Raw genomic sequence first — 21,244 nt, 5'->3', positions numbered from 1 at the left:
TTTGTTAAAAGTTATACTGCACCTGAAACACGAGGTAAACATCAATCGGTGTGGTTACACTCACCTTGAAAACACCGATGATGGAATCAGCTCGAAGTGAGTGTGAATTTAACACCTTTAAAAATAGGGAAAGATCAGTGAGGATAACAGGTGACCAACTACCCCTCTCCGAGTCACTCATTGAAGAGCTGGTGATACTCAGCTCTGTATCCACGGTGCAAAAAAGCAGAACCATCGAATCGCGCCACGCAAACTCAGAAATGGTCACACTCAGACGGAACGATTGGGCACACTTGTTGCTCTCCCACGGGTTTGCGCACAGGGAATAAAGACCAAATATGCCAGAGGGCAGGTCATAATTTGACCAAGACGTGCACAGGTAATTCAGTCACCATTTTAAAGTTAGAAATTCGATCCCTATATTTGAACAGCACTTTGATTTTTTATCATTATTTATAATTAAATAGCAAAAAGCACAGAGATTTGGGGAGCAGAGCTGGCTGGAGCATCAGAGTTTCTCTGCAGTTCAGGCCAAGGAGCTGAGAGATGCAAAACTGAGATGCAAAATAGCGCCAATATGGTAATTACAACATAACAAGTTTACATAGACAGTTCCCATTATACATGTGAACAAAGAATTTATAATGGAAACATAGAAGTAAGGTTATAAACATACCAATCTGGTATTTTACTTTCTTTTTCATTTTGATTTTCAGACATAGACGCCCCCTCTGGAATATACAAGCCAAGACCTACCCCAATGTCCCTACACACTCGTGTTTACCAGCATGCTTCATTAGGTCGTGATTTTACAGCAGGAACCCTGTTTGATTTTTTTTTCCATCCCTCGCCCAGGGATTCAGCGGAGTTAAACCAACTGAAGCCCCGGATGAGATCAGTAAGCAGAAGGGAAGTCGAACAAGAGAACATCCTGGTCCATACGGGCTAGACTTTCCACCCACTGACGGGGAGTGAGCAGCAAGCGTAGCCCAGATATATATCAGTGCCACACTGGGGGCACGATAACCTCTGTACCAGCGAGGCAGTGGGGCCAAAGTAGTATCACAGTAAAGACATTTATTCTCCTTACTGGTGAATGCTTTTGTTCATCAACCTCAGCAGTGGGGGATGAAATACTCTCTGTACTGTCTTCAGCTGTGATTTGAGAGCAGTTTAAACACTGTGTTAGCCCGGGTTAACCTACCTGTATGTGGATTAAAGTATTGAAGACTTCGGTCGGCATTTTACGAAAATTCTGAAAGAAAATCTGCGTAAAGCGGAAATGTAGCATTAATTTAGCTCCTGAATCGGGAAACCAGAAAACTAAAGCAGGTTTCTCATCACACTGCATCAAACAAATTAAATTAAAAACATTACATGCTGAATATGGAATATCTCACCAATCAACTGGAAGCTACGTCTTTTAAACTATTTTTCTCCTGTTTAAGTGTGTAACTTAATTTGTTTTTATTTTTTTCTCTTCTCTCCTGAGGGTGCCGACTCCATGCTCAGCACAGTTTCACAGGCACTGCTGACCTCTGCTACCTTACCTTTCTTCATGTGTGAACCTGGACAGTGAGGGTCATCGACTGGAAGGGTGTCAAAGCCCGATGCTATTCTCAGCTCATGTCCACACGCTCACGCGCGCGCGCACACACACGCACACACGCGCGCACGCACGCTCGCGCACGCGCGCACACACACGCACACACACACGCACACACACACGCACACACGCGCGCACGCACGCTCGCGCACGCGCGCACACACACGCGCGCACACCAACAGGAGTTGCTGGGCAGCGCTCAGGAGTGGGAATTGTGACTGATTTTCCCAGGGATACTGAGGCCAACTTCAGCACCCAACTCCTGCCCCAGCTGAGATGAATGAACTCAGCAGAGACCAGGGTTTGAACCAGGGGCTTCCTGGTCTGTTTGGCTAAGACACCCAGGCAGTACGTGTAACCATTGGCGGGAGCTTTAAATTACTTCTTTACATACTTATACAGGAACAGGAGTAGGCCATTCAGCCCCTTAAGCCTGTTCCACCATTCGATGAGATCATGGCTGATTTGTATCTCAACTCCTGCCTTTGCTCCGTATCCCTCGATACCCTCACCCAACAGAAATCTATCCATCTCAATCTTGAAAGCTCCAATTAACCCCCAGCATCCACAACCTTTTGGGAAGAGTTTTCCAGATTTCCGTTGCCCTGAGTGCGAAAAAGTGCTTTCCTAATTTCACCCCTGAACAGCCTGGCTCTAATTTTAAGGTTTGGCCCCGTTGTTCTGGACTCCCCCCCCCCCCCCCCCCCAGAGAAAAGAGTTTCTCTGTACCGACCTTATTGGATCCCTTAATCATTGCAAAGATGGGTTCTCCAAGCATCCTTGGGCTCCAGATACCACACTGTTATTGGCACTTCTGTGCGACCACCATACAGTCAGCTTACATTCTTCCAGACATTTGCAATTTACTTTCTGCAGCAGAAAGCCACTCCCCTTACCTCATTGAAAATAGGATTGTTCCCCCGCTTGATTCTGGTTCGGAAAACCGAGTCCCCCACGTACACCTTTACAACAGGTCTGATATTGGCACCTTGCAACTGTCGGCCTTCGATAATCCGGATTCGAACCTAACGACAAGGAAACGTCACGACTCCTATCTTCATAGAATCACACAGCACAGTAGGAGGCCATTCAGCCCATCGTGTCTGTGCTGGCTCTTTGAAAGAGCTGTCCAATTAGTCCCACTCCCCCTGCCCTTTCCCCACAGCCCGGCAAATTTTTCCTTTTCAAGTATTTATCTAATTCCCTTTTGAAAGTTATTATTGAATCTGCTTCCACCGCCCTTTCAGGCAGCGCATTCCAGATCAGAACAACTCGCTGTGTAAAAAAAATTCTCCTCATCTCCCCTCTGGTTCTCTTGTCAATTATCTTAATTCTGTGTCCTCTGGTCACCGACCCTCCTGCCACTGGAAACCGTTTTTCCTTATTTACTTGATCAAAACCTCTTTCATATTCCTGTTAATTGAGCCAAAAAAAAAGCACCAGCTTCCAATGAAAGGGTGACGGGTCCTGTCTTTATACAGCGGGGTCATTACGAGGTCACGGTGCCTGCGGTGAGCTTTGCTGGCTGGCCACACACATTACCTGCCCACGGCAGCCCCCAGATATTCACCAGCGGCGGGCGAGGTTCCCACCAACCGCACAAATTTGGAAAATTGGCCGTAGTGCTTTATCGCTGCGGCCCGTGACAAAGCGCCTCACACAGTAGGTTAGACTCAAGGTGCAGTGACTGTTGTTATATTGGAAAATGCAGCAGTCATTCTGGGCAGGAACATCCCCCAAACAGCAATGGGATAAACGACGGGCAAATGGTTTTTTTGATTGGTTGGTTGAGGGAGGAATGTTGGCCAGGAGATTGGGGAGGTCTCCCTGCTCTTGCTGTGGGGTGTTTATCGTCTTGGTGTTGATTCCACCAGGACATCACACCCCCAATGTAAGGCTCTCCATTATAACATTATCCTGTTACAACCACGCCTCAGTGTGTAACATTCAGTTGTAAACCTTTCCCTAATTGATCCTTTCTTCCAGCTGAATATACAGGGAAGGGGAACAGATGCATTGCTTCTCCTGAGGACAGACCCAGTGTCCCCAGCATTACTCCCGACATTCCCCAACCCCAGGCGTCAGCATTTTAATCAGTCACTGCAACCAACCGTGTAATTGTACACGAGTGAACACGCGCTGTGTGGACACGACTTCCTCATTACCTGGAAGTCCTGTGGTTTGTCTGAAAAGCTCCTCGTGTGCTTCGAGGCCCCCTTGACGGCATCTTGTTCCGGAGACAGGGACCGAGGTCTTTTTGGAGGCTCCTGCAATCTGGTAACGTTTATGATGTCCTCCTGCAGTGTACGTTCTGCTTTGTCTGAAAAGAATACAGATCAGCACTGTTTACAGACAACACACACGCAAACACACACGTACACGCAAACGCACATGTACACGCAGACAACACACATGTACACATATACGCAAGCACAGACAACACACATGTACACACATACACAAGCACAGACAACACATGCACTCACAGACAGCATGCGCGTGCACGCACACACACACAGACAGACAGAACGCGCGTGCACGGACACACAGACAACACGTACGCAAACAAGTACACCTCCTCTCCGATTAGACAGAAGGGGAATTACCTGGACTCTGCTGGTGGTAAATCCATTGCCACTCTAGTAACAGAATTATTGCCTCATGGGCACAATTAACAATATAAAATAGATCCCCCTGAGCAAGGGGAAGGGAGAATCGGAAAGGACAGTAGTAGAAGTCATGGTTGGGTGGTCTCTACACTCGCAGAGAACTGGCTCCAGAAGTCACCGATGGGGGTTTGAGAGCAACAGACACACTCCCCTCGTCCCAGCTGTGCCCGTCAGGTCAGAGAGTCAATGAAGGGGTTAAAATACCATAAAAGGCAGTGAGTTTATACAGATGCCTGTGTGTTGGGGAATGGAAGACTCACATTCCAGTTACCCAATGTCAGCATCAGGCGTTCCCGGGTAGGTACAGAATGGTTCGATGCAGAGTAAAGCTTCCTCTCCTAACATCCAACAACATGGAATCATAGAACGTTACAGCACAGAAGGAGGCCATTCGGCCCATCGTGTCTGTGCCGGCTCTTTGAAAGAGATATCCAATTCGTCCCACTCCCCCTGCTCTTTCCCCGTAGCCCTGCAAATGTTTCTTTTTCAAGTATATAGGAACATAGGAACAGGAGTAGGCCATTCAGCCCCTCGTGCCTGCTCCGCCATTTGATAAGATCATGGCTGATCTGTGATCTAACTCCATATACCTGCCTTTGGCCCATATCCCTTAATACCTTTGGTTGCCAAAAAGCTATCTATCTCAGATTTAAATTTAGCAATTGAGCTAGCATCAATTGCCGTTTGCGGAAGAGAGTTCCAAACTTCTACCACCCTTTGTGTGTAGAAATGTTTTCTAATCTCGCTCCTGAAAGGTCTGGCTCTAATTTTTAGACTGTGCCCCCTACTCCTAGAATCCCCAACCAGTGAAAATAGTTTCTCTCTATCCACCCTATCTGTTCCCCTTAATATCTTATAAACTTCGATCAGATCACCCCTTAACCTTCCAAACTCCAGAGAATACAACTCCAATTTGTGTAATCTCTCCTCGTAACTTAACCCTTGAAGTCCGGGTATCATTCTAGTAAACCTACGCTGCACTCCCTCCAAGGCCAATATGTCCTTCCGAAGGTGCGGTGCCCAGAACTGCTCACAGTACTCCAGGTGCGGTCTAACCAGGGTTTTGTATAGCTGCAGCATAACCTCTGCCCCCTTGTACTCCAGTCCTCTAGATATAAAGGCCAGCGTTCCATTAGCCTTATTGATTATTTTCTGCACCTGTTCATGACACTTCAACGTACTATGTACCTGAACCCCTAAGTCCCTTTGGACATCCACTGTTTTTAAAAGGGTATCCACTACCCTTTTGAAAGTTACTATTAAATCTGCTTCCACCGCCCTTTCAACATGCCTTAGCTTAAACCTCAGAACAGTGCCACGACTGCACCAGACTGATATTTTCTCAACCCCAGCCATGATGTTGTATCTCTGAGTGAGGTTGCCAAGTTTAACGTCGATTAGTATTAAATCAGAGGAAGTTTTTGCTGAGGGCCCATGTCGGTGGGACTGGCCAAACTCATTTCACGTACAACCTTTACGGCCAACAGGCAGCAAAGATTTTCATATCTGGGCTCGATTTGAAACCAGGTCCAGGAACTTTACTCTGCACCAAACTGTGCCATACCTGATCTGGGAGTGTTTGACAGTAAGACATGAGCAGCTCCATTAACCCGTCCATCCAATTATCCCCCGTCTTTGGTGCCGAGACTGAGAGCCTGAAATGGGAAAGTGTTCCATTCCCAGCACCAACATCCCTGATGCTGATTAGAAGAACGAGCTTGCATTCATGTGGCACCTTGCTCGTCCTCAGGGCGTCTCAAAGTGCTTCACAGCCAATGAAGTACTTCTGACGTCGAGTCACAGTTGTTTAGCACAAAATTCACTGAAATAAAGTTTTATGAAGTACCTCACTTACCATCTTGCTTGTCTTTATCATCGAGTGGGGCTGGTTCATAGGATATTTGGAAACTCAGTGTGTTCTGGAAATGAGAGGGAGATTAAAATCAGACTGATTAAAACCCCACCAGCATTTCATTCTCATTTACTTCCTGCCCCCGTCCCTCCACCCCTGACTCTCGCTGGGGGTACAGGCACTGGCTGCCCTCCGGCACCTCCACCAAGTTATCACACTTCCTGGATGAGTGTCAGCAGGCTGTTCAACCATGGAGGGCCTCACAACACCAACTTGCATTTTTGTATCACCTGTCACGTCCGACAGTGCTTCACAGGAGCGTAATGAGACAAAATTTGAAACCGAGCCACATTAAGAGATATCAGGACAGGTGACCAAAAGCTTGGTCAAAGAGGTAGGTTTTAAGAAGCGTCTTAAAAGAGGAGAGAGAGGCGGAGAGGCTGAGGGAGGGAATTCTAGAGCTCAGGGCCCAGGCAGCCGAAGGCACGGCCGCCGATGGTGGAGCGATTAAATGCGGAGATGCGCAAGAGGCAAGAATTGGAGGAGCGCAGAGATCTCGGAGGGCTGTAGGGCTGGCGGAGGTTACAGAGATAGGGAGGGGCGAGGCCACGGAGGGATTTGAAAACAAGGATGAGGATTTTGAAATTGAGGAATTGCCGGACCGGGAGTCAACGGAGGTCAGCGAGCGCAGGGGTGACGGGTGAACGGGACTTGGTGAGAATTAGGATACGGACAGCAGGGTTTTGGATGAGCTCATGTTTACACAGGGTGGAAGTTGGGAGGCCTTCCTCGAGGGAGCGAGCCGAGAAACCTCACCTTCGTCTTTTGCCTTTTCTTATCCACCAGAGGAATTTTGACAAAGGATATATTTCTGCTCTTCTCTCCAACCAGATTGACAAGCTGGACGGTGGTGGACCCAAGGAGCCTGAAGAAAACAAGCAAGATAAAATCCACTCACCACGGGTTAAATAATCACTGAACACAATGCCCTTCCGCCCACTTGTCTATCTTCCTTTTTGACACCTCAACATGGAAAGTCGAAGGTCATCTGTAGTTCGAAGGCTGGTCCCTTTCCAGCATTTACCGTTTTTTATTTCAGAGATTTTCCATCCATCCCCATTCCTTCTTTTATCTCCCCCATTTTCACTTGGTTTCCTGTTGTTGTTGTTGGGAAGGATGCTGAGGATCTCCACTCCTGCCATGTATTTATATCGTGCGAGCCTGGTAACAGTCCCAGAGTGCACGTTCCAGATCCGCTAGGGGCTGGATATTGGGAATTACAAAGAATGTACTGCACAGAAACAGGCCATATCCTTCGAATTTGACTCCCCCTGTGCGCCTCGCACTGAACTCGCAGACCTCTCCATCCATCCATCCATTCATCTCTCTCTCTCTCTCTCTCTCTTTCCCTCCCTCTGACCCTATAATACAATCCCTCCCTCGCTCTTTCTAATCTTATTATACAAACCCTCTCTCTCTGACCCTATAATACAATCCCTCTCTCTCTCTGCCTCTGACCCTATAATACAATCCCTCTCCCTCCCTCTGACCCTATAATACAATCCCTCTCCCTCCCTCTGACCCTATAATACAATCCCTCTCCCTCCCTCTGACCCTATAATACAATCCCTCTCCCTCCCTCTGACCCTATAATACAATCCCTCTCCCTCCCTCTGACCCTATAATACAATCCCTCTCCCTCCCTCTGACCCTATAATACAATCCCTCTCTCACTCTCTGACCCTATAATACAATCCCTCTCTCACTCTCTGACCCTATAATACAATCCCTCTCCCTCCCTCTGACCCTATAATACAATCCCTCTCTCACTCTCTGACCCTATAATACAATCCCTCTCTCACTCTCTGACCCTATAATACAATCCCTCTCTCACTCTCTGACCCTATAATACAATCCCTCTCCCTCCCTCTGACCCTATAATACAATCCCTCTCTCACTCTCTGACCCTATAATACAATCCCTCTCCCTCCCTCTGACCCTATAATACAATCCCTCTCTCTCCCTCTGACCCTAAAATACAATCTCTCTCTCTCTCTCTCTCTCTCTCTCTGACCCTATAATACAACCCCTCTCTCTCTCTCTCTCTGACCCTAAAATACAATCGCTCTCTCTCTCTCTCTGACCCTAAAATACAATCCCTCACCCTCTCCCTCTCTCTCTCTCTCTGACCCGATAATACAATCCCTCTCTCTCTCTCTCTGACCCTATAATACAATCTCTCTCTCTCTCTCTCTCTCTCTGACCCTAAAATACAATCCCTCTCTCTCTCTCTCTCTCTCTCTGACCCTAAAATACAATCCCTCACCCTCTCCCTCTCTCTCTCTCTGACCCTATAATACAATCACTCTCTCTCTCTCTCTCTCTGACCCTATAATACAATCACTCTCTCTCTCTCTGACCCTATAATACAATCACTCTCTCTCTCTCTCTGACCCTATAATACAATCACTCTCTCTCTCTCTGACCCTATAATACAATCACTCTCTCTCTCTCTCTGACCCTATAATACAATCACTCTCTCTCTCTCTCTCTCTGACCCTATAATACAATCACTCTCTCTCTCTCTCTCTGACCCTATAATACAATCTCTCTCTCTCTCTCTCTCTCTGACCCTATAATACAATCACTCTCTCTCTCTCTCTGACCCTATAATACAATCACTCTCTCTCTCTCTGACCCTATAATACAATCACTCTCTCTCTCTCTCTCTGACCCTATAACACAATCACTCTCTCTCTTTCTCTCTCTCTGACCCTATAATACAATCTCTCTCTCTCTCTCTCTCTCTCTCTCTCTGACCCTATAATATAATCACTCTCTCTCTCTCTGACCCTATAATACAATCACTCTCTCTCTCTCTCTCTCTGACCCTATAACACAATCACTCTCTCTCTTTCTCTCTCTCTGACCCTATAATACAATCACTCTCTCTCTTTCTCTCTCTCTGACCCTATAATACAATCACTCTCTCTCTTTCTCTCTCTCTGACCCTATAATACAATCACTCTCTCTCTTTCTCTCTCTCTCTCTGACCCTATAATACAATCACTCTCTCTCTCTCTCTGACCCTATAATACAATCACTCTCTCTCTCTCTCTCACCCAGACCATGGGAAGACCCACTCTTAAACCCTGAATGGGTTTAATTGGCCACTGGCCACTCAGGACCCACATGTTAGGGACCCTGGATGTCGGAGACCTTCCATCACCAACATGGGGGCGGCTTATGTGTGTAAATATCCCACGCCTTTTTATCAGCCCGAGTATCTGTTATATCAGATAACAGGAGGGTACATTCATGCTCTCTTCTCATTTAATGCTGTTTCAGCGCCTTGTTGTGATGATCTTCGCATATTTCCGATGAGCTGAACCAGACTGTTCGCAACCTTGGTGTCCTATTTGACCCTGAGCTGAGCTTCTGAGCCGATATTCTCTTCATCACCAAGACTGCCTACTTCCACCTCCGTAACATCGCCTGTCTCCGCCCCTGCCTCAGCTCATCTGTTGCTGAAACCCTCATCCGTGCCTTTGTTACCTCCAGACTGGACTATTTCAATGCCCTCCTGGCCAGCCTCCCACCCCCTGTAATCTTGAGCTACATGAAAGGCGCTACATAAATTCAAGTTCTTGTTGTAGCTTTCACCTCAACATGGCTTTTCAAAAGGAAAATCCCGTTTGCTGGGCATTCACTTCTCTCTGTGTGACAGGAGTCAGCACTCCTCATTCATAACCACCACCTGCTCCCCTCCTCTCCCATCCCCGACCCCTCCTCTCCCCGTCCCCCTCCCTGTCCACTCCCCGTCCCCCTCCCTGTCCACTCCCCGTCCCCCTCCTCTCCCCGACCCCTCCTCTCCCCGACCCCCTCCTCGTCACCCTCCCCCTCCCCGTCCTCCTCGTCGTCCCCGACCCCGTCCTCGTCCCCTCCTCTCCCCGTCCTCGTCCCCTCCTCTCCCCGTCCTCGTCCCCTCCTCTCCCCGTCCTCGTCCCCTCCTCTCCCCGTCCTCGTCCCCTCCTCTCCCCGTCCTCGTCCCCTCCTCTCCCCGTCCTCGTCCCCTCCTCTCCCCGTCCTCGTCCCCTCCTCTCCCCGTCCTCGTCCCCTCCCCGTCCCCGTCCCCTCCTCTCCCCGTCCCCGTCCCCTCCTCTCCCCGTCCCCGTCCCCTCCTCTCCCCGTCCCCGTCCCCTCCTCTCCCCGTCCCCGTCCCCGTCCCCGTCCCCTCCTCTCCCCGTCCCCGTCCCCTCCTCTCCCAAAGGAACATAGGAACAGGAGTAGGCCATTCAGCCCCTCGTGCCTGCTCCGCCATTCAATAAGATCATGGCTGATCTGATCCAAACCGCAAATCTAAATTCATGTCCAATTTCCTGCCCGCTCCCCGTAACCCCTAATTCCTAAAGTAGTGGAAAGGGAAAGGCAATGGATGTTATTTATATGGACTTCCAGAAGGCATTTGATAAGGTCCCACATAAGAGTCTGTTAGCGAAGATAGAAGCCCATGGAATCGAGGGAAAAGTACGGACTTGGTTAGGAAATTGGCTGAGCGAAAGGCGACAGAGAGTAGGGAATAATGGGTAGGTACTCACATTGGCAGGATGTGACTAGTGGAGTCTCACAGGGATCTGTCTTGGGGCTTCGATTATTCACAATATTTATTAACGTCTAACCTAGGTTTTGTATGGCTGCAGCATAACTTCTGCCCCCTTGTACTCGAGTCCTCGAGATATAAAGGCCAGCATTCCATTAGCCTTCTTGATTATTTTCTGCACCTGTTCATGACACTTCAATGATCTATGTACCTGAACCCCTAAGTCCCTTTGGACATCCACTGTTTTTAACTTTTTACCATTTAGAAAGGACCCTGTTCTATCCTTTTTTGATCCAAAGTGGATGACCTCACATTTATCTACATTGAATTCCATTTGCCACAGTTTTGCCCATTCACCTAATCTATCAATATCGCTTTGTAATTTTATGTTTTCATCTCCACTGCTCACAATGCCACCAATCTTTGTGTCATCGGCAAACTTAGATATGAGACTTTCTATGCCTTCATCTAAGTCGTGAATAAATATTGTGAATAATCGAAGCCCCAAGACAGATCCCTGCGGGACTCCACTAGTCACATCCTGCCAATGTGAGTACCTACCCATTATCCCTACTCTCTGTCACCTTTCGCTCAGCCAACTTCCTAACCAAGTCCATACTTTTCCCTCGATTCCATGGGCTTCTATCTTAGCTAACAGTCTCTTATGTGGAACCTTGTCAAATGCCTTCTGGAAGTCCATATAAATAACATCCATTGACATTCCCCTGTCCACTACTTTAGTCATCTCTTCAAAAAAATTCAATCAGGTTTGTCAGGCACGACCTACCTTTTACAAATCCATGCTGGCTCTGCTTGATTAACTGAAAATTCTCGAGGTGTTCAGTCACCCTGTCCTTAATTACAGACTCCAGCATTCTCCCCACAACAGATGTTAGGCTAACTGGTCCATAATTCCCTAGTTTCCCTCTCTCTCTCCTTTCTTAAAGCGGAGTGACATGTGCAATTTTCCAATCCAGAGGGACAGTTCCTGAATCTAGAGAACTTTGAAAGATTATAGTTAGGGCATCTGCAATGTGCTCACCTACTTCCTTTAAAACCCTGGGATGGAAACCATCTGGTCCTGGGGATTTGTCACTCTTTAGAGCTATTATTTTCTTCATTACTGTTGCTTTACTTATGTTAATTTTATCGAGTCCCTGGCCCCAATTCAGTATTAGTTTTCTTGGGATTTCCGGCATGCTATCCTCTTTTTCTACTGTAAATACTGACGCAAAGTAATTATTCAACATGTCCGCCATTTCCCCATTGTCAATGACAATATCCCCACTTTCAGTTTTTAAGGGGCCAACACTGCTCCTGACCACCCTCTTTTTCCTAATATAACTATAAAAGTTCTTCGTATTGGTTTTGATATCCCTTGCAAGTTTCTTTTCATACTCTCTTTTTGTAGCTCTTACTATCTGATTTGTGATGCTTTGTTGATCTTTGTATCTTTCCCGTTCGCCAGGATCTGTGCCATTTTTTGCCTTTTTGTATGCCCTTTCCTTATGTCTTATACTGTCCCTTACCTCTTTAGTTGTCCACGGCTGTTTTTTTTGGCAAGTAGAGTTCTTGCCCCTCAGGGGTATAAACCGGTTCTGCATCACGTTAAATGTTTCTTTAAACATTTCCCACTGATCATCAGTCGTTTTACCCATTAACAGATTTGCCCAGTTTACTGTGGACAGTCTGTGTCTCATCCCATTGAAGTTGGCCTGACCCAAGTCTACAATCTTAGCAGCTGATTCACTTTTTTCCCTTTCAAACACTACCTTGAACTCGATCATGTTATGATCACTATTGGATAGATGTTCACGCACAGTTAAGCTGTTAACTAAATCTGGTTCATTACTCATTACTAAATCTAGTATGGCTTGCCCCCTCGTTGCCTCTCGGACATACTGCTGTAGAAAACTATCCCGGACACACTCAAGAAATTCACTACCTTTCTGACAGTTGCTCGTCTGCTTTTCCCAATCTATGTGAAGGTTGAAGTCCCCCATTAAGACCACTCTGCCTTTCTTGCACGCTTGTCTAATCTCTGCATTTATACAATCCAGCACTTCAGAGCTGCTGCCAGGGGTCCTATACACAACTCCCACTATAGTCTTAGATCCTTTCCTGTTTCTCAATTCAACCCATAAGGTCTCTGTTGGCTGCTTACCTCTCGTTATATCCCCCTTTATCATTGAAGTGATTTCATCTCTAATCACTAAGGCTACTCCTCCCCTCTTCCATTTTCCCTGTCTCTCCTGTAGATCTTATAACCCGGTACATTTAGTTCCCAATCCTGACCATTCTGCAGCCATGTCTCAGTAATAGCTATCATGTCATACCCTCCAATTTGAATTTGAACCTGTAGTTCATTTAATTTATTCCTTATACTCCGTGCATTTGTGTATAGAACTCTTAGTTGGGCCACACACCCTAGCCTGACCTTCAGCTTTGAAGCTGGGTTAATCGCCTTACGCCTTCTAGTTTTCACTTTATCTGTAGTGTCCAAAGTACACTTTCTTTCTGCTGCTCTACGCTTTTCCCTTTCACTTGTTCTTGAACAACTGTTTGTACTATTTGTATTGTAAATTTCCCCTGGGTCTTCCCCTCTCGCTGCTCTCAACTTTACTCCCTCCTGACTCCCCGCTCAGGTTCCCATCCCCCTGCCACTCAAGTTTAAACCTTCCCCAACAGCACTAGCAAACACCCCCGCGAGGACATTGGTCCCGGTCCTGCTCGGGTGTAACCCGTCACGCTTGTACAGGTCCCACCTTCCCCAGAACCGGTCCCAATGTCCCAGGAATCTCAATCCCTCCCTCCGACACCATCCCTGCAGCCACGCATTCATCCGGTCTATTCTCCTGTTCCGATACTCACGAGCACTCACTCCCCGTCCCCATCCCCGTCCCTGTCCACTCCCAGTCCCCTACCCTCACTCCATTTAGTTCCAACCCATTTGGAGGTTCATTTATTCCTCATTTTTCTGTTCTGATGAAGGGTCTTCACCCAGAATGTTGTTTCTCTGTTCCACTGCTGACGGGCCAGCTGTGGATTGTTGGTCTCTGTGTCTGTTTCTCGACATGTGTTAGTGCATTCGCTCACGTGCGAGACAGCCTTTCCTCAAAGTGCAGAATAATGTTACCTGCCCTTTCCAAGTTTGTCGTTGGTTTTCAGATGAATCTGCAGAGAGGATCGTGCATTTAAAGGGTTTCCTTTCAATTTAAAGTCCAGCCTCTGATAGAAAGAGAAGAGGGTTGATCACAAATTTTTTTGATTATTTCAACACAAACAGCAATCAACCTTGAAAGGAGATGGCTTTCCCCCGTCTCACCTTATACTGCACACCTCTCCCTCCCTCTCTCACCTTATACTGCACACCTCTCCCTCCCTAACTCACCCTATACTGCACACCTCTCCCTCCCTCCCTCACCTTACACTACACACCTCTCCCTCCCTCTCTCACCCTATACTGCACACCTCTCCCTCCCTCTCTCACCTTACACTACACACCTCTCCCTCCCTCTCTCACCTTACACTACACACCTCTCCCTCTCTCTCTCACCCTATACTGCACACCTCACCCTCCCTCTCTCACCTTATACTGCACACCTCTCCCTCCCTCTCTCACCTCATACTGCACACCTCTCCCTCCCTCTCTCACCTTATACTGCACACCTCTCCCTCCCTCTCTCACCTTATACTGCACACCTCGCCCTCCCTCTCTCACCTTACACTACACACCTCTCCCTCCCTCTCTCATTATACTGCACACCTCTCCCTCCCTCTCTCACCTTATACTGCACACCTCTCCCTCCCTCTCTCACCTTATACTGCACACCTCTCCCTCCCTCTCTCACCTTATACTGCACACCTCTCCCTCCCTCTCTCACCTTATACTGCACACCTCTCCCTCCCTCTCTCACCTTATACTGCACACCTCTCCCTCCCTCTCTCACCTTATACTGCACACCTCTCCCTCCCTCACCCACCTTATACTGCACACCTCTCCCTCCCTCACCCACCTTATACTGCACACCTCTCCCTCCCTCTCTCACCTTATACTGCACACCTCACCCTCCCTCTCTCATTATACTGCACACCTCTCCCTCCCTCACCCACCTTATACTGCACACCTCTCCCTCCCTCTCTCACCTTATACTGCACACCTCTCCCTCCCTCTCTCATCTTATACTGCACACCTCTCCCTCCCTCTCTCACCTTATACTGCACACCTCTCCCTCCCTCTCTCACCCTATACTGCACACCTCTCCCTCCCTCTCTCACCCTATACTGCACACCTCTCCCTCCCTCTCTCACCCTATACTGCACACCTCTCCCTCCCTCTCTCACCCTATACTGCACACCTCTCCCTCCCTCACCCACCTTATACTGCACACCTCTCCCTCCCTCTCTCACCCTATACTGCACACCTCTCCCTCCCTCTCTCACCTTATACTGCACACCTCTCCCTCCCTCTCTCACCTTATAATGCACACCTCTCCCTCCCTCTCTCACCCTATACTGCACACCTCTCCCTCCCTCTCTCACCTTATACTGCACACCTCTCCCTCCCTCTCTCACCTTATACTGCACACCTCTCCCTCCCTCTCTCACCTTATACTGCACACCTCTCCCTCCCTCTCTCACCTTATACTGCACACCTCTCCCTCCCTCTCTCACCTTATACTGCACACCTCTCCCTCCCTCTCTCACCTTATACTGCACACCTCTCCCTCCCTCTCTCACCTTATACTGCACACCTCTCCCTCCCTCTCTCACCTTATACTGCACACCTCTCCCTCCGTCTCTCACCTTATACTGCACACCTCTCCCTCCCTCTCTCACCCTATACTGCACACCTCTCCCTCCCTCTCTCACCTTATACTGCACACCTCTCCCTCCCTCTCTCACCTTCTACTGCACACCTCTCCCTCCCTCTCTCACCTTATACTGCACACCTCTCCCTCCCTCTCTCACCTTATACTGCACACCTCTCCCTCCCTCACCCACCTTATACTGCACACCTCTCCCTCCCTCTCTCACCCTATACTGCACACCTCTCCCTCCCTCTCTCACCTTATACTGCACACCTCTCCCTCCCTCTCTCACCTTATACTGCACACCTCTCCCTCCCTCTCTCACCCTATACTGCACACCTCTCCCTCCCTCTCTCACCTTATACTGCACACCTCTCCCTCCCTCTCTCACCTTACACGACACACCTCTCCCTCCCTCTCTCACCTTATACTGCACACCTATCTCTCCCTGTCTTACCCTGTACAGCATATGTCTCTTGTGTCTCACATTGCAATGGCACATCTCCCCAACTCATCAGATATCGCAAGAACCCACCCTATGCATCTCACACTACACTCCAAGTCCTCTCCCTCCCTCCCTCCCTCCCTCCCTCTCTCTCTCTCTCTGTCTGTCTGTCGTGATACCTCCATCCCTCTCTCTCTGTCTCTGTCTCACCCATACCACTACGACTCTCCCTCCCCCATCCTGACTGATGGTTATTCTGTGCCTGCCCTGTATCAAGCTGATTAACTCGAATCTGTGACTATAAATGCAAGTTAATATTGTCCCGGACAGCAAGAATCCCTCCAATACCTTCAGCAGGTGATGCATCCTTTATAAGCTGCATGAATTACATCATCTCCTTCTTGCCATGAGTAATGTGCCTTTTGCAAGTGCCTGTGTGACAGCTTCAAACTCTCAAACCACCCGAAAACTTCACATTCTGATATTCCATGGAATCGCAAAGAATGCACAGCACAGAAACAGGCCAATCAGCCCAACTGGTCCATGTCGGTGTTAATGCTCCTCCCACCTACTTCATCCAGCATATCCTTCTATTCCTTTCTCATTCATGTGTTTATCCAGCTTCCCCTTAAATGCATCGATACTATTCACCTCAACTACTCCTTGTGGTAGCGAGTTCCACATTCTCACCACTCTCTGGGTAAAGAAGTTTCTCCTGAATTCCCTATTGGATTGATTAATGACTATCTTATATTTATGGCCCCTAGTTCTGGTCTCCCCCTCAAGTCGATGTTATTGTTTTTCCACTTGCCTCGTTCCACCGTACATTCTTTTCCTCCTCTGATAAACTTGTCCTCTTCTTTTTTCCTGGCAAAATAAAGGCCACAGTTCTGTATTGGTAATTACAACCCACCAGCGCCTCCTGCAGTTTCCATCATCCCCGACCCCAGAAGGTTCATGGAAACCGGCAGATCATCAAGATTCCTCCATCCTTTATTCTCAGTTGTGCACTACGGCACGGCCCTGAGCTCGATACAATAACATAATCGTCCTTTAGCTGTGACCAAGATTTATATCACATAACAGGAGGGTGCATCATGAGGCAACGATTCCTGAAAAGACTTTGGTCTGAGGGAAGAAGTGTTTCGTCAGGATGCTCCGGCCCTCATGGTTTGGGGCAGGCTTGATGGGCCAGTTGGTCTTTTCCTGCCCGTCAGTTTCTTATGAGACCCGGAAGTGAAAGAAGAAATAAATGTTTTATTTGTACCAGTGTTTAAAATCTTCTCGTTTCTTTTAAAAACAAAATTGAACTTGCTGGGAATGGGCCATTTCCCCATGACGCACTTCCAGGGTTGGATTCAGAGTAAAGCTGCCTCTCCTGCACCCCGACGTTCCTCAGGGCGCAGCCTCAGCAGAACTCCCCTCCTGCATCCGCGTGACATTTTATCCATTTCCCACACCAGCCGTCCTACGGCTTCTCTGATTGAGACTGGCATTATGGACAGTTGAATGGTGTTGGCTCATGCCCACCAGGATCTGGGCTGAGACTGGCCAAACTCATTTCACAGAGGACCTCAACAGCCAGCAGAGAGGAGATTTTCATCCCATTAGTCGGGCTGGATTTAAAGCTCGGTGCCAGAGTCTATCGCACTGAGCCACCTGGACCAAAGTGTCAGTGTGGCTCAGTGGTCGCAATCTTGCCTCTGAGGCAGAAGGTTGTGGGTTCAAGTCATAAGACCATAAGAGGTTGGAGCAGGAGTCGGCCATTCGGCCCCTTGAGCCTGCTCCGCCATTCAATGAGATCATGGCTGATCTGATTATTACCTCAACTCCACTTTCCCGCCCTTTCCTCATCTCCTGATCAAAAATGTGTCTAACTCAGCCTTGAATGTATTCAATGACTCAGCCTCCACAGCTTTTCGGGGTAAAGAATTCCAAACATTCACGACCCTCTGGGAGATGAAATTCCTCCTCATTTCCATCTTAAACAGGCGACTCCTTATTCTGAGACTATGCCCCCTATTTTTAGATTTCCCCATGAGGGGTAACATCCTCTCAGCATCTACCCTATCGAGTCCCCTCAGAATCTTGTATGTTTCAATAAGATCTCCTCTCATTCTTCTGAACTCCAATGAGTATAGACCCAACCTGTTCAATCTTTCCTCATAAGACAACCCTTCCATACCCGGAATCAACCTAGTGAACCTTCTCTGAACTGCCTCCAATGCAAGTATGTCCTTCCTTAAATAAGGGCACCAGAACTGTATGCAGTACTCCAGGTGTGGTCTCACCAACACCCTGTACAGTTGTAGCATGACTTCCCTGCTTTTATACTCCATCCCCGTAGAAATAAAGGCCAATATTCCGTTTGCCTTCCGGATTACCTGCTGCACCTGTATCTTGACTTGTTGTGTTTCATGTACGAGGACACCCAGATCCCTCTGTACCGTAGCATTTTGTAATATTTCTCCATTCAAATAATATTTTGCTCTTTTATTTTTCCTCCCAAAGTGGATGACTTCACATTTTCCCACATTATTTTCCATCTGCCAAATTTTTGCCCATTCGCTTAACCTGTCAATATCCCTTTGCAGACACTTTGTGTCCTCATCACAACTTGCTTTTCCACCTATCTTTGTATCATCAGCAAATTTGGCCACAAGACACTCTGTTCCTTCATCCAAGTCATTGATACATATAGCAAATAGTTGAGGCCCCAGCACTGAGCCCTGCGGCCCCCCACTAGTTACAGATTGCCATTTTGAAAGTGACCCTTTTATCCCGACTCTTTGTTTTCTGTTAGTTAGCCAATCCTCTATCCATGCCAGTATATTACCCCCAACACCATGAGCTCTTATCTTGTGCAGTCATCCTTTATGTGGCACCTTATCGAATGCCTTTTGGAAATCCAAATATACTGCATCCATTGGTTCCCCTTTATCCACCCTGCCCGTTACTTCCTCAAAGAACTCTAATAAATTTGTCAGACACGATTTCCCCTTCATAAAACCATGTTGACTCTCCTTGATTGTATTATGAGTCTCCAAATGTCCTGCTACTACTTCCTTAAGAATGGATTCTAGCATTTTCCCAATGACAGATGTTCGGCTAACTGGTCTACAGTTACCTGCTTTCTGTCTCACTCCCTTCTTGAATAGGGGTGTTACGTTTGCGGTTTTCCAATCCGCTGGGACCTTTCCAGAATCTAGTGAATTCTGGAAGATTACAACCAATGCTTCCACTATCTCTGTAAGGCCCACTCCAATGCAGGACTGTGGGAGTGCTGCACTGTCGGAGGTGCTGTCTTTCAGATGAGAATTTAAACCGAGACCCCGACTGCCCTCTCAGCTGGATGTAAAGGATCCCATGGCACTATTCAAAGAAGAGCAGGGGAGTTCTCCCCGGTGTCCTGGATGATACTTATCCCTCAACCATGTCACTAAAACAGATTATTTGGTCATTATCACATTGCTGTTTGTGGGATCTTGCTGTGCGCAAATTGGCTGCTGCATTTCCTACAAGACAACAGTGACTACACTTCAAAAATACTTCACTGGCTGTAAAGCGCCTGGGGCGTCCTGAGGTCATGAAAGGTGCTATATAAATGCAAGTTTTCTTTAGTTATCCAAAGTTGTGAATATTTCTTGGTCTTCACCATAAGAACTGGCTGCAAAGATAAAAATCTGCTTGCCCATATTGTATGCAGAGATTGATTAATTTATGCAAGTAAGATTTGTGAAGTGACCAGATTTATCTACCTATAGTAGACAGGGAAAATATTATGTACTTATTTTAGGAACCAATCAGAAAAAATTACTTTGATTATCTGTGGAAAGATCTCTTATAAACTTCTTTCCAAATCCTTTCAGTGGTGATGTGTACCACTTCCACCCTTATTGCAAAATTATCCCTCTGATTCACCATAAACAATGCCACAAAAAATCTGCTATAGAAAAAGTTTCTTTCCAGAAATCGTAAGAATTTTGAAATACTTCCGAGGGTCTTTTCCTGTCCGTCATTGTTTGTATATTCGTTAATAGAATTGTAATATTAGCAGACAAAATATGACTCCCAGTGTAGTCTGAAGTTTACGAGTAATGTAGATGAGAGAAAGTGTGTTGGAGATACAGGGAAAAGGAAGTCAGATGAGTGAGTCAGAGAGAATGAAAGATGCCTCAATTAAAACAGAGGGCCAAACCAACGTGTTACGAGTTTGCATACTAATCGTCACTGCATTAACTTCAAGGCTGTAAAGAATTCGGAGGTTGGGAATCTAGAAGATATCTACAGTGAGGAGAGAGGAGCCTTTTTATAAAAATGTTGGCCTTGGGCAACACCCACAGATTATCATCTAGTTCAGGTAATTCAGAGTGACAAAGTTCAGTTGTCATTCAGTGGATATTGTCAATCTCCTTGCCCTCAAATGGTCTTTCACCAAAATGTTCCAATGTCAACCTGCACAGGATCAATCAGACGTCTCTCCCAATGCACTGGCATAAACCAAAAGCACCCAAAATCAATGGAAAGATCGGAGTTTTGGTGGAACAAGAATGATTCCAAATGCAAAGCAGCGGTCAATGAGGAAATGCCACAAAAGCTTGGTTTCTGCAGCCTGGAGATAAGTCAGTAAGGGGAGACCTCACTTACATATTACATAAAATGTACAGCACAGAAACAGGCCATTCAGCCCATCTGGTTCAGGCCGGTGTTTATGCTCCACACGAGCTTCCTCCCTCCCCTCTATATCTAACACTATCGGCATTTCCTTCTATTCCTTTCTCCCTCATGTGTTTATCCAGCTTCCCCTTAAATGCATCTACGCTCTTCGCCTCAACTACTCCTTGTGGTAGCGAGTTCCACATTCTAACCACTCTCTGGGTATAAATGATTGAACAGCTTGAATAATGCAAATCCTGAATACATTAAAATAACACAGGACTCGGGGTCAGAAATAGAAACTAGTGGAAAATAAAATTATATCAGACACCAGAAAAAAGTCTTCATTTAAAGGGTGAAAAATGTCTGCAGGAGAGATGAAATACCAGAGGTATGAGCATTGTTGGGCTCAGTGGCCTTTTATTGTCTTTAATATGTCTAATACTTTAATATAGTTTGCCAAATAATATGTGCAGTCTATCTTGTAGCTAGTGGTATTCTTCATAATCAATATAAAACTTGCATTTATATCAGGCCTTTAACATAGAACATCCCAAGGCGCTTAAAACCTCATCCTTTCGAGGTCAGAAATGTCTTCATGCATA

General features: G+C 47.1%; 1 protein-coding gene across 1 annotated transcript in view; it reads right to left on the bottom strand.

Annotated features, from left to right (window-relative positions):
* The window catches only part of LOC137336047 (myoferlin-like), a 129,065-nt gene that overhangs the window by 107,178 nt on the left and 643 nt on the right, over positions 1–21,244 (bottom strand). Inside the window, exons 2-9 of the mRNA XM_068001549.1 lie at positions 16,795–16,850; positions 13,864–13,955; positions 6,944–7,052; positions 6,131–6,194; positions 3,772–3,926; positions 2,503–2,631; positions 1,205–1,267; positions 65–115 (exon numbers count right to left, since the gene is read on the bottom strand). Of these exons, the coding sequence (XP_067857650.1) occupies positions 65–115; positions 1,205–1,267; positions 2,503–2,631; positions 3,772–3,926; positions 6,131–6,194; positions 6,944–7,052; positions 13,864–13,955; positions 16,795–16,850 (719 nt within the window). The remainder of the gene's footprint in view (positions 1–64; positions 116–1,204; positions 1,268–2,502; positions 2,632–3,771; positions 3,927–6,130; positions 6,195–6,943; positions 7,053–13,863; positions 13,956–16,794; positions 16,851–21,244) is intronic.

This window comes from Heptranchias perlo, chromosome 20, assembly GCF_035084215.1.
Source record: "Heptranchias perlo isolate sHepPer1 chromosome 20, sHepPer1.hap1, whole genome shotgun sequence".
Classification (NCBI taxonomy): Eukaryota; Metazoa; Chordata; class Chondrichthyes; order Hexanchiformes; family Hexanchidae; genus Heptranchias; species Heptranchias perlo.
The sequence above is the reverse complement of the archived record's forward strand: the minus strand, read 5'-3'. Positions and strand labels throughout refer to the sequence as shown.